This window comes from Ictidomys tridecemlineatus, chromosome 5, assembly GCF_052094955.1.
Source record: "Ictidomys tridecemlineatus isolate mIctTri1 chromosome 5, mIctTri1.hap1, whole genome shotgun sequence".
Taxonomy (NCBI): domain Eukaryota; kingdom Metazoa; phylum Chordata; class Mammalia; order Rodentia; family Sciuridae; genus Ictidomys; species Ictidomys tridecemlineatus.
This window is the reverse complement of record NC_135481.1, coordinates 176,618,232-176,632,085: the sequence shown is the minus strand read 5'-3', so window position 1 is coordinate 176,632,085 and position 13,854 is coordinate 176,618,232. Positions and strand designations below refer to the sequence as shown.

The 13,854-nt window shown below is 44.4% G+C and overlaps 1 protein-coding gene and 1 pseudogene across 1 annotated transcript in view; one reads left to right on the top strand and one right to left on the bottom strand.

Moving 5' to 3' along the window:
- The window catches only part of Efcab8 (EF-hand calcium binding domain 8), a 59,170-nt gene continuing 45,316 nt past the window's right edge, over positions 1-13,854 (bottom strand). Inside the window, exons 23-26 of the mRNA XM_078049079.1 lie at positions 4,972-5,104; positions 3,643-3,841; positions 3,403-3,501; positions 1-2,421 (exon numbers count right to left, since the gene is read on the bottom strand). Of these exons, the coding sequence (XP_077905205.1) occupies positions 1,984-2,421; positions 3,403-3,501; positions 3,643-3,841; positions 4,972-5,104 (869 nt within the window). The 3' untranslated portion in view covers positions 1-1,983. The remainder of the gene's footprint in view (positions 2,422-3,402; positions 3,502-3,642; positions 3,842-4,971; positions 5,105-13,854) is intronic.
- On the top strand, positions 7,202-7,504 carry LOC101964077 (transcription factor BTF3 homolog 4 pseudogene; annotated as a pseudogene).

Below are 13,854 nucleotides of genomic sequence, written 5' to 3'. Positions count from 1 at the left end.
TTTTTTTAAAAATTTTAATTTTTATTTATTTTTAGTTTTCAGCGGACACAACATCTTTGTTGGTATGTGGTGCTGAGGATCGAACCCGGGCTGCACGCATGCCAGGCGAGCGCGCTACCGCTTGAGCCACATCCCCAGCCCTGCTTTTTTTTTTTTTTAAATCTTCCAACAGGATCTTGATAAATTGCCCAGGATGGCCTCTAACTTTCAATCCTCCTGCCTCAGTCTCCAGAGATGCTGGGATTATAAACAAGTGCCACCATGCCCAGCTTCCAGGGGTGGGTTCCATTCGTCTCAGTGAGGCGGGATAAAGGAATAAAGGTAGGTAGAAAGAAGATGAGAGGAAGGACAAGGAGATTATAGCTTTAATCTAAAAGCTAAAGTCCCTCCCACCTGTCCTTCCCAGGCCAGTTCTTCCCCAGGCCTGTCACTCCCAAGTTTCTGGGCAATTTACAAATCTTCGCTCACGATCTTAAAGTTACTGGAATTTGCCCACTTATGAAATCCTGTGCACAGTTAATCAGCCCATGAATACCTGTATTTTTAGAGTACACTAAGCAAAGAGAGATACAAAATCTATAATCCAGTATATTTTCCCAAAGTTATATAATGTCTAGATAACAGATAACATCGATCTAAGGACTCTGGGAACAACCAGACAACCATAAGCCATCTGTGACCACCAGACTAATGTCATCCCCCCATACCTTCCCATGCCCACCTCTCAGTTTCCTTTAAAAAGAAGTGCCTAAGTCCTCCAAAGTATGTCTCACCCTTAAGATGGCCCGTGTCCTCCACTAAATGTGCACTGCTTGCTTTCCTGAACAAATCTGATGGTGCCTCTCTTTGACATGTCTTGAAATTCCTTTCTGTGATGTTTGTCAGGGACCCTGTCATCTTGAGTTAAGGTCCCTCTCTAGAGGACCTCCTCAGATGCCCTCCAGTGAAATGAGAACCCTCCCTCAAAGCACAGCTGACACAGGACTCAATACACCCCGCATGTAAGAGACACACCTGTAGGACTGCTCTGCGGGAGACAGGGGCCTGGAACCTGCTGCCCTGGGGACTCAGACAGGCTCCCCTGGCCTCTCCACCCCCTGAGCAGCTGATTCAGGAGTGCACTGCCCTTGAGCTCAGCTCTGCTAGCCTGAGGACAGCTGTCTTAGGGTACCTGGGAGGAGTAGCATGGTGCCACACCCATGGCAAGGGTGGGCCTAGGAGCTCTGTCTGTGCAGTGGTCACCAAAGCTAAAAAGGGCATGAGTTGATTTGGGGTGAGGGCCTGGCCGACAGGCCTGTGCCTCCTGACCTCTAAATGCTATCTTCTGCGTCCAAAACCCCCCATATGCCTCAAGATGGCTGGTGGCCCAGCGGAGGCCTAGATGGTGCTTCTGGGTCAGAGGGAGGCTCCAGAGCCAGGTGGGTACCATCTGTCTCCCCGTACAGGGGTGTAGCTGGAGTACCTGTGGGTGAGGGGGACTGGACAGATAGCAGAGGAGGGGAAAAACAGCCACTGGCACCACCCGATGGGCTCTGGGCCTCATGTTCCATGAGACAGAACCAAAACTGTGGGCCATGCAGCTCCCCAGGGTGTGACCCACCGCCACAGCACCAGGGGCCCACCAACGGCCCACCCTCAGGTGTCACCTGTTGCCTGCCAGTCAACTGTGTCCAGGTTCCTAGGGCCGGGACTCTCTGTCTTCCCTGGGGCCTCGCCAGGGTGGGGCTGACCAAAGCAGGGACTAAGGGTGTGAGCCCAGCCCAGCCTTATCACCTGCAGGACTCTGACAAATGAGAACATTTATTTTCTTCTCCAAGACTTTATGCAGATCCAGAGAGAAGACAACTGGACTTCTCCAGAGAGGCAGAATGAGAGCCACCGGGGAAAGCCCACAGTCCCCAGGACTGGCAAGGTGTGAGCCAGGGACAGCGGGACCCCACAAGCCGGTGCCTTGCTGGAGGGCTGGAGACAGGGGTGGACACTTCAGAACCTGACATGGAAGCTACTCCTTGGGGAGGACATGATGGGGGCTTCCAGGGGCTTTGGGGGACGCAGAAGGGAAGAGGCGACAGCCATGGTGATCTCTGGCCTCTGCAGGATGGACTGGGACCCCTGGGGCAGGGCTGAGAGGGAGGTCATGGAGGCTGACCTGGGCCACGAGGTGGAGGACTGAGGCTGCAGGGAGGAGCTGGAGTCCAGCAGCCTGAAGGTCGAGGCTGCTGGGGACAGGGAGGAGGAGTGGGAGGAGGTGGCAATGGGCGTGGTGTCCACAAACACCTGGTCCCTGGGAGGCTCGAGATCATGCGCCACCCAGCGGATGTGCCGGCCCTGCTGGTCAAGGACCCTGTGTATCAGGGAGTCGGGAGGCTGGACAGGAGTCAGCTCGTCGAAGAACAGGTTCTGGTAGATCTGCGGAGAGATCTGCAGGGGACAGAGCAGCGAGGTGGGGCACTGTGGGGGCTGAGGGCACCCAGGACCAAGAGCAGGACCTCTCACAGAAAAGAAGTCTCCAAGTACCAAGGCTGTCACCAATGCCCACAGCCCGAGGGCCGTGCACCCTCTGCAGAAGGCCCGGTCCCGGCCCCCAGCTCCTCACGCTTGTTAGGTGTTCACCACAAGCTGTGAGGTGGGCACCAGCACCCGAGCTGTTCCCTTCTGACAATGAGGCCACTAACCAGGCCCACAGTGGGCCCAGGGGCAGAGAGCTCCTCAGGTGTACCCCACCTCTCTGATTTGCTCTCACAATGCCATGAGGACCCGCCCAGGATGGGGCCGGGGTGCAAAGTGAGTCCTCTGGTGCCAACCCGCCCCACGCCCAAGAGAGGCCCTGCAGAGGCCAGCTGTGTTCTCATTCATTCCCCCCCACAGAGAAGGAGGGGCTCTCAGAATGCCCCGCGGCAGACAAGGAGGGGGTCTGCCCTGGGCTGCCCTGGCCAGGGACCTGTGCGTGCTGCCACTGAGCCACCTCTCCCCCTCGGGGCTCCTTTCTCTCCCACTCCCTTCCATGGACCCCATCTTCCTGTGTCCCTGAGACCATGACACCCTGTGCCCGTTCTCGAGTGCCCACATCCCGAGGACATGGGCAATGGACACGTGGAAAAGCAAATGAGCAACCACAGACTGTGGCAGCACTTGGGAGGCTCCAGATGTGCCAGACCCCAGAGACCCCCTCCCACAGACCTAATGACGTTTGTCCTCAAGAATGAAACCTGTGCCAACAGCCTCAACCAGGGCTAGACCAGGGCCGTGACAGCAGTCTGCGGCTTAGAATCCTGATAAAGGACAAATGTGCCCATCACTCTCACTGGAAGCCACACGGGCACCACAGCGGCCACCACAGGAGATGGGATCCCCTGACCTCCATCAGCCCGCATCTCAGGGGCAGGCCCCACACACTCGTACCTGCTGCCTCATCCAGGTGTACTGCACGCCACTGAACAGGACTTTGGGGTTCTGCAACCGTTCCTTGGGCTTAAATGCTGCCCCCACCACTTTGCTCACCTGCAAGAGTCTCAGGTGAGAGTGAAGGCCAAGTGCTGGGCTGCACCTGCCCGACCTCCCCCAGCCTGCCCTGCAGGAGTCTCAGGAGAGAGTGAAGGCTGAATGCTGGGCCTGCACCTGCCCCACCTCCCCCAGCCTCACCTGCTTGCCCTTGGACTCCCACTCACTCCAGCTGGCTTCGATGTCTTGCAGGGGGTGCTCGCCAGCCCACGGGGACATTGGGGCCATCCTGTGCAGCTTGGCCCAAGCCTCCGCCTCTGTATCCGCTCTGCCACTCAACAGTGACATCAGCGCCTCCTGCTCCCGCCGTTGGTACACCAGCGCCTCAGCCAGATCCCTGCTGTTAGGGGCTCACCTTCACAAGATGCCCCTCCTGCTGCCAGGAGCTAAGAGAGGAGCTCCCCATACTGGGCCTGTCCTCCCCAGCCTTTCCCCCTCCCCCGTCCCCAGGCCATGCTCCCAGGGCCCACCACTGAGAAAGCCTTCAATGGCACTGCAAAGCCCAGAGGCAGTGGCCTCTGCAAGTCCTGCCATTCCCCCACCACCCTGTGCTGTCCTCCATGGAGGCTGTACCCCATTCTAGCCTCACCTGGACCTCCCCTGTGGAATATTCAAACACCCTCCCACCCCAGGGAAACCCTGCCTTCGCCTTGTTTCATAGGTCCCCACAGGATTGCCTTGATGGGAGCACAGGCGTCACACAGATTTCCATGGATTTTGGCAAACTCCTACTTAAATGTCAAAACCCAACTCTACAATCTCCCTTCCTAAGAAGCCTTCCTTATCTGTTCCACCCAATCAGGTGGCTTGACCTCTAAACCATCCCTGTTCCTAAATCATCACATGGCGTTGCAGACATGGGCTTGTATGTCCGCCTCCCTAAGTGGACTGTGAGTCCTCTTGAAGGGACCTGTTACCTGGATGTCTTGGATTCTGGAAACTTAGATTAAGGTCTGGAAGTCAGACCTCCATGAATTTTTTAAGCAACCAAGATTATATGAGACTTGGTCAGGAATAAGGGTCGAGCAGATGGAGTAAGTGGGAAGAAGAACAGAGCCCCTCTTGCCTACAAAGCAGGGAAATAACACAAATGTCTGCTCAGGACCAGGGACTTGGATGTGGGCCTCGGCACCCTCCTGCCAGGGACCTCTGACCATGTGGAAATGACCTCTGCTAGCCTAGCAAATCCAAGTCTGGCTCAGGGGGTCCCCATCTAGGCGCTTGGGGCTCTGATTTTCTTCCTTTACTGTTCAATCTTCCCGCCAAGCTGCACTAGAACGAGGCTTGGGCTCCCAGCCACAGCTGCCACCTATAGAGTAAAGTTGCCTGCAGGCCCCAAGCCCCTGGCCTTCCAAGGGCCCTCCCCAACCATGCCCAGCACTGCCCAACTCAGGGAGAGGTTCCTGGGACCTGGGGAGGCCTGCGGCACCCCTGCTCTAGCCAGGAAGACTCGGGGGCTGGCCAACTCACTGCAGCTCCTGGTGGGAGGCCTTGAGGAGGGTGCCTATGGAGTCGGTCTTTTCCTCCACGCTTTCTCTCTGTTCATGAATACCATCCATTTTGGCTTCCTGTAGTCTTTTCCAAACACTCAGGCCAAATGTCCCTGTGATTTGATCCAGACCAAAGGCTAAAACACCCTCCCTGAAACCTTTGCCCCTAATGTCCACCCTCAAGTCAGCCAGTGATCCCTTAACCCTGCCCCATGCAAATACTGGTGCCCCTCATGTGCAGGGTATTGTGCTGGGTACCCAATAAGCATCTTGATGACCAGACACCAGTGTCTGGATAGGCTCAGTGCTCAGGCCTCGATCATCTTTCCACACGTGCAGATTGAGATGGAGGGGGACCAGGGCAATGGCACATGACCCTCAGCTGGGCTCCAAGTGGGCATCTATCCTGCGAGACTCGGGGTGGACTAAAAAGAAGGCAGTGAAAATACAGCAATAGGGCAACAGGAGTCCTATTTATGGGCAGGGTGCAGTGAGTAGTGGCCATTCTCCTGCTGCCGATTTTTTTTTGAGGGGTGGGAGGTACTGAAGCTTGAACCCAGGGCCTTGAGCATGCTTGGTAAGCATTCTACCACAGAGCTGCACCCCCAGACCCAGAACTTTTTAAATTTAATAAAAATACAGCAGACGGCTGGGGCTGGGCTCAGCGGCAGAGCGCTTGCCTAGCATGCATGAGACACTGGGTTAGATCCTCAGCACCACGTAAAGGTGGACAAATAAAATAAAGGCATGTTGTCCATCTACAGCTACAAAAAAAAAATTAAAAAATAATGCAGCAGATGTGTTACAAAGTCATACTTTAAAAAAAAAATCAGAGAGCTATAGAAGCAAGGAAAACTAAATGCCAAAAATTACGGAATGGAGCCTTTCCATGCCAAATGGGGATGGGAGCTGCTTCCTTGAGGCTTTTCTAGATCTGGGAATAGGCTGAGAGAGAGCTGGACTGGGTTTAGCAGAAGTAAACTACTGGAGGGGAGAGTCCAGCAGGGCTTCCATCAGCCATTGAGGTTAGCATGATGGAATGAGTCCAGTGGACTGTAAAGGTGCCTCTCATCCCATAGGATATCTGCTAAACAGTAGAGAGACTGGGATGCCGGAAGGAATGAGGTCAGCAAGAGACAGAAGACGACAGGTAGGGAAGAATGAAGGAACTTTGGGTTGTGCAGCGGGGAGTGGGGGAGAGGGGGAAGGAAGGTGGAATGAGATGGACATTACTACCCTATACACACGGATGATAACACTACCTGCGTGACTCTGCACCATGTTCAGGGAAAGGAAGGAGAAGCTGTGCTCCATTTTGTACAATGTGTCAAAGTGCATTCTACTGGGGCTGGGGTTGCGGCTCAGTGGTAGAGCGCTTGCCTGAGCATGTGTGAGGCGCTGAGTTCGATTCTCAGCACCGCATGTAAATAAATAAAAAATAAAGGTCCAACAACAACTAAAAAATTTTTTTTTAAATTAAAAAAACAAAATGTATTCTACTATCATGTATAACAAATTCATACAAATTAAAAAGAAGGATCTAAAGAAAAAAGGAGAGAGACAGAGTCCCACAGAAGGAAGAATCCTGCCACAAATAGAACTGACTTCATTCTGAGGCCACAGAAGGCAAAGTAAACCAAGTCTACCTAAAGCCACAGTGCAGCCCCAACCCAGCTCAATCCCTGCCGGTTGAAGGTGTTCCACCCCACACAGAAGAAAGAACAAATGCCCTGGGGAAAAGTAATGTCATCTCCAGTCTCTGTAGTTCATTTGTACAAAGTTCACAAAAGTTTTATTTGTTTTATTGACAGAAGAGGCAGAAAAATATAATCAGTCATCAAAAGAAAAAAATAGACATTAGAAGCAGACCCTTCAGATGATTCAGACATCGGGGTTTGCAAATAAAGCCTTTAAAATGACTATTGCAAGCAGTGTTCAATAAAATAAAAGCAAGTGTAAGAAAAATACTTGTTGGAAAGAAAAATACAAAAACAGAAAGTTGTGACCTATAGAAAAGAATCAAGGGAAGTGCTCTAGAGCACGATCTGCCTACAGGGGTCCTGTGTGCCCAGGTCTCAGGACTGAGCGTAAGAAGATTGACCAACAGCATGATGAAGAAAAGTTGGCCAGACTTGAGGCTCAGGTCTGGGGCAAGGGCACAGCCTAAAAAACTGGCTATGAATAACTTAGCTGGTATGGAAGAGGTGAACATGGTTAAAGATGATGGGACAGTTATTCATTTCAACAATCCCAAATCCCAAGCTTCCTTGTCTGCTAATACCTCCACAATTACTAGTCATGCAGAAGCCAAACCAATCACAGAAATGCTTCCTGGAATCTTAAGTCACCTTGGTGCTGACCGCTCAGCAAGCCTGGGAACAGTTCCCATGGTAAATACTGGACAGTAAAGCACCAAACCCAGAAGAACACATTGATGAATGTGTGAAGAGGATAAAGATTTCCTAGATCTTGTAGAAAATTTTAATGAAGCATCAAAGAATGAAGCTAATTAAAAATTTTTTTGGTATTTTGAAGCTGGACTAGATTAACAAATAAGCTTGTGTTTCCAAAGTTTTACAGACCCAGAGAATATTACCTGCTACTAGTTCGGTGATAAAAATATTTTGTATATTAATAATGCTATTTGTTCAGCATTTTTTGGTCATTTGAATTTGCATTTTGTACTTCTTCCCAGGACCTATTCTTTTGGTCAAAATATGAAGTATTGGTGCAGTTTGGAAAAAAAGAACAAATAGGTCTGTGGATGTAGCACAGTGGTAGAGCACTTGCCTAGCACATGTGAGGCCCTAAGTTCAATCCCCAGCACCACAAATAAATTAATTAAATTAAATTAAAATAATAAAATGATATCTCCAATAACTCACTCAGGCTGCTCACCATGGCCCATGCCTATAATCCTCACTACTTGGGAGGCTGAAGTAAGAGGGTCACAAGTTCAAGGGCAGTCTAGGCAATTTAATTTAGCAAGATTCTGTCTCAAAATTGAAAAAAAAATTAAGACTGAGGATGAAGCTCAGAGGTAGAATAAAAAAGAAAAAAAGAAAAAGAAAGAAAGAAGAGAAAATAGCTAGTTGGCTGGATTTAATAGCAGAACTGCATCCAGAAAAAATTATTCATAAACTGGAAAGTAGTTCAGTAAAAAATATCCAGTCTGGAATATAGAAATTAGAAAAAAAAAAGATAAAAAGAACAGAACAGAGCATGAAAACATAGAAGACAAGATAAATTGTCCAGCATACACACAGCTAGGAACCTACAAAGAGAGATAGGAGGGAAGAGGGCAGAAGCGACAGTAAAGGCATAAAATATCTAAGAATTTTTCAAAACTGACAATGTCAGCCCATATATTTTAAAAAACAATCAGTGTACTCCAAACAGGATAAATACAAATAAAACACACTTAGGCCTGTAATGGTGAAATTGCTTAAAAAAAAAAAAAAGAAAGAAAGAAAGAAAAAGAACCTTCAAAGAAGCAACATACAATTAACTTTTCAACAAAACACATGGAAACCAGAAGACAAGTGAAAAGAACTTTTTTAAAGCGTTAACAGAAAAGAAACTGCCAGATGAGGACTTAACACGTAGTAAAATAGTCTTCAATGTTTAGGACAGAATAAAGATGTTTTGCCAGGTATGATGGCACATGCCTGTAATCACAGTGACTCTGGAGGCTGAGGTAGGAAGGCCACAAGTTCAAGGCCAGCCTGGGTAATTTAGACTCTATTTCGAGATAAAAAATTAAAATGGCTGGTACATATCTCAGTGGTAGAGCATCCCCAGTATGTAAAGTTAGTTAGTTAAAAAATAAAAATGAAATAAAGATGCTTTAAGATAAATAAATATTTAGAGAATTTATTAGTGGCACATAACACAACAAGAAATAAAGAGGTATAGGGATGAAGCTCAGTAGTACAGCACTTACCCAACATGGGCAAAGCCATGGTTGGGTTCGATCCCCATTACTGGCATGAAAGAAAAAGAAGAAAGTTCTTCACGCTGAAGGTAAATGATTACGAACATCCTAGAACCAGAACTTCAAGAATGAAGAGTACCAAATATGGCTAATATCTGGGTAAATGTGAAAGAAAACTGCCAAACCCAACATCAGGACAAATGTCTTAAAGGAAGACAGAACATAGGTACAAGTACAATATATGATCATAGCCTAACAGCTGGAGAGGGGAAAGTAATATCTTCCATAGACATAGAACTAAGAGTGTATATAATAATCTCTAGCTATAGATTATTAATAAAAAAGATAAAACAATATTTTTCTTAATAGATAATATAAAATAAAATTTAAATAATAGAGGAAATTATAGAAAAGATAAACAAAATAATTTTAAAATATTTGATTAATCTAAAAGAAGAAAAGAGGATCAAAAACCAGATGTGATAAACAGGAAATAAATTAAACTGATTGTGGAGAACGAAAGAGCCCCTAATCCTGCGTAAAGGTGTTGGTGCTGCATGGGTCTCGGCCAATGATAGACCCAGCTACAGAAGTAATTAATATTTTAATGGACTAAATATCAAGAAGCATAGATTGCCAAACAAGATGAAAAAAAATAAGACTCAACTATACAGTGTTTAAAAGAGGCACAATTAGGGGGTTGTAGATGTAGTTCAGTGGTAGAGTGAACCCTTAGCCTGCATGGGGTCCTGGGTTCAAACCCCAGCACTCCCCCAAAAATAAGTAAATAAATACAACAAAATAGGCACACTTAAATACAAAGATAGACTGAAAGTTTCTTTTTAAATGATAAAATAGGGCTGGGGTTCTGGCTCAGTGGTAGAGCACCTGCCTAGCATCTGTGAAGCCCTGGGTTCGATCCTCAGCACCACATAAAAATAAACAAAGTTATGTCCATCTACAACTAATAAAATATTTAAAAAATAAATAGATAAATGATAAAATATGTAGTGATGTTAAAGGTGGTGGGACCTTTAACAGATGAGATCTCATGAAAGGTGGTTATGTTACTGGGAGCATCACCCTCAGAAGGGATTCATGCTGGTCTCTCCTGGGTGAATTAGTTCTCTGAAAGTGGTCTTATAAAAAGACAGCTGGCCTCTCCCTGGTCTCTGGCTTCCTGCCTCACGATGCAATCTCTCTCTCATCTGCACTCCCACCATGATGACATCCACCATGTTGTGAAATAGCCAAGGAGCGCTCACCAGAGTGAAGAGATGAATTTTCAACTTCTAACATGGTGAGCTAAGTAAATCTTCTTTCCTTATAAAATCTCTACTTTTGGATATTTTGTTATAGCCATTGAAAATGTGCCCCTTTGCGGGCACACCCCCAGTGACTAGAAGACCTCCCACTAAGCTCCACCTCTTAAAATTTCCATCACCTCCCAATAGCACCTTTAACCCAAGGGCTTTTCAGGGACATTCCAGATCCAAATTATGGGAAAGACTCAAATAAATACAATGAGAAATGAGAGTGAAGACATTAACTAATGCCAGAGAAATAGAAAGGATCACAAGAGATTACTATGGGACTGGGAGTACAGCTTAGTGGTCAAGTGTTGGCCTAGCATGCATGAGGTTCTGGATTCAATCCTCAGCACCAGAGAGAGAGAGAGAGAGAGAGAGAAAGATTACTATGCATAATTATATATCAACAAATTAAGTAACCTAGGAAAAAATGGATAAATTCCTAGAAGCAAACAATCTATCAGACTGAATGATAAAAAATAAAAATTTTAAAAAACCCAGAAAATCAGAACAGACCTAGAACTAGCTTAAATCAATAATCAAAAACCTCCCAACAAGCCAGGTGTGGTGGCACACACCTATAATCCCAGCAACAAGAGAGACAAAGGCAAGAGGATTGCAAATTCAAGGCCAGCCTCAAAATAAAAATGGCTGAAGATATAGCTCAGTGGCAAAGGGCCCTTGGGTTCAATCCCCAATGCCAAAAAATAAAGAAAAATTAAATTAAAAACTCCCAACCAGGGCTGGGGATGTGGCTCAAGTGGTAGCGCGCTTGCCTAGCATGCGTGCGGCCCGGGTTCGATCCTCAGCACCACATACAAAACTAAGATGTTGTGTCCGCCAAATACTAAAAAAAAAATAAATAAATAAATATTAAAATTCTCTCTCTCTCTCCCACTCTCTCCCTCTCTCTCACTCTTTCTTTAAAAAAAAAAAAAAAAAAAAAAAAACTCCCAACCAAAAAAGAAAAAGTCTAGAGCCAGATGAAGTCATTGAAGAATTCTACCATTCAAAGAAGAAATATTATCACTCCTTCTCAAACTCTTCTAAAAAATTGAAGAGGAGGAAATACTTCTAAACTCAACTTCTGAGGCCATAATAATCTAGCCAATAACTGTAGCCAAAGGCATTGTGAGAAAAGAAAACTATAGGCCAATAGTCCTGATAAATAGAGATGCAAAAATCCTCCACAAAATACTAGCAAACGGAATTCAATAGCACATGAAAAGGATCACACAACATGACTAAATAGGATTCACCCATGGATGCAAATATGATTCAACATACAAAAAAAAAATCAATCAACACAACATACCACATTAATAGAACAAAAGATAGAGACCAAATGATCATTTCAGTTGGGGCAGAAAGCACATTTGAAAAAACTCAACATTCTTTCGTGATAAAAACTTTGAGCAAACTGGAAACAGAAGGAAATTGCCTCAAATAATAAAGGAAGGCACACAGATAACATCATATTCCATTGTGAAAAACTGAAAGCTTTTCCTCTAAGGTCAGGAATAGGCAAGGATACTTATTTCCATCACTTCTATTCAGTGTAGGACTAGAAATCCTAGCTAGAGTAATTAGGCAAGAAAAAGAAATAATGACATACAAATAAGAAAGAAAGTATTTTTGTTTGCAGGTAACATGACATTGTATGTAGAAACCATCAAAAAAATTTTAAACTGTGATAACTAATAAATGAATTCAGAAAATTTATAAGATGTGAAAATCAATGTACACAAATCAGTTGGGTTTCTACCCAAGAATGATGAGCAACCTACTCAGGATGATGAGATAGGAGGATTGCAAGTTTTAGTCCAGCCTAGCAACTTAGTGAGATCCTGTCTCAAAATAAAAAGGAAAAAAATAAGAAATTTAAAAATAAAAATTAAAGATAAATAAAAACTAAAAGGAAAAAAAATAAAAATAAATAAAAAGGAAATGTGACTCAGTAGTGGCATGCCTGTGGGTTCAATCCCCAGTACCAAAAATTAAAAATAAAAATGAGCAATACAAATAGGAAATTAAGAAAATAATCCCATTTAAAAATGTATCAAGCCAGACACAGTAGTGGCACAGCTTTATTCCCAGCAACTCAGGAAACTAAGACAGGAGAATCACAAGTTGAAGAAAAGCCTTACCAACTTAGAGAGACCCAATCTCAAAATAAAATTTTTAAAAAAGGGCTGGGACTTTGATTCAGTTGTAGAACACTCCTGAGTTTAATCCCTAGTACTGTAAAAATAAATAAATTAATTAAAAATGTATCAAAGAGAAGAATATTTAGGAGTAAACTTAAACAAGGAGGCAAAAGACATTATATCCTGCAATCTATAAAACATTACTGAAAGAAATTAAAGACAACATAAATAAATGGGAAAACATCGGGTGTTCATCATTTGGTAGACTTAAAATTGTTAAAATGTCCCTACTACCCAAAGTAACCTACAGATTCAGTGCATTCCCTATCAAAATCTCAATGCCATTTTTTTTTCAGAAATAGGGAAAACATTCCTAAATTCATATAAAAGTACAGAGGAACCCTCAATAGCCAAAATATTTGGAGTAAAAGAGAAAACCTGGCTGAGAGGAGAAAGTGGAGCAGTAAGCCTAAAACCTCACATTTCCTAATTTCAAAACATATTACAAAGTTTCAGTAATCAAATAGTATGATACTGGCACAAAGACAAGCACATAAACCAAACAGCATAAATAAACCCACCCATATGCCAAAAGCACAGACAGCAAAAGCGAAAAACAGACAAGTGGGAAATAAAAAGTTTCTGTATAGCAAAAGAAATAATCAAATGATCTTTGACAAGAGTGACAAGACTATTAAAAAGGGGAGAGATAGTTTCTTAAACAAAAGATATGCGAAACTGAGTATCTACACGCAAAAGAAGGAAATTGGACCTTCATCTCAAAATATACTGAAGACTTAAAAATAAAACCTGGAACTATAAAACTCCTAGAAGAAAACATAGGGAAAAGCTTCCTAAAAGTAGTTTTGGCAATGGTTTCCTGGAGATTACACCAAAAAGCAAAAATAGACAAATGAGATTACATCAAACCAAAAAGCTTCAAAGAGCAAAGGAAATAAATATGAGGGTGAAAAGGCAAACTGTGGAATGGGAGGAAATGTTTTGTGAATATAAACCATGTATCTAACCAGGGGTTAGTATCCAATATATATATATCCTACAAGCTAAAAGCAAAACAATAAAAATAGATGATTTTTAAATGGGCAAAGGACTTGAGCACACATTTTCCCAAAGGGAAGATATTAAAAGGGGCTAAAAGGTTCATTAAAAGATGTTCAATATTCCTAATCATCAGGGAAGTATAAACCCACACCATAAAGAGGTATCACCTTGCACCTGTTAAAATGGCTGTTATCAGAAAAACAGATAATAAAAAGTGTTGGAGAAGATTCAGAGAAATCAAAACCTTTATGGGAATGTAAAATTGTATAGTTACTATGCAAACAGTAGGACAGTTCCTCAAAATATTAAAAATACAACTACCATCATTATCTAGCAATCCCCTTCTTGTTATTTATCCAAAATAAATACTAAGGACTTAAAAATAAAACCAATTAAAACAGGATTACAAA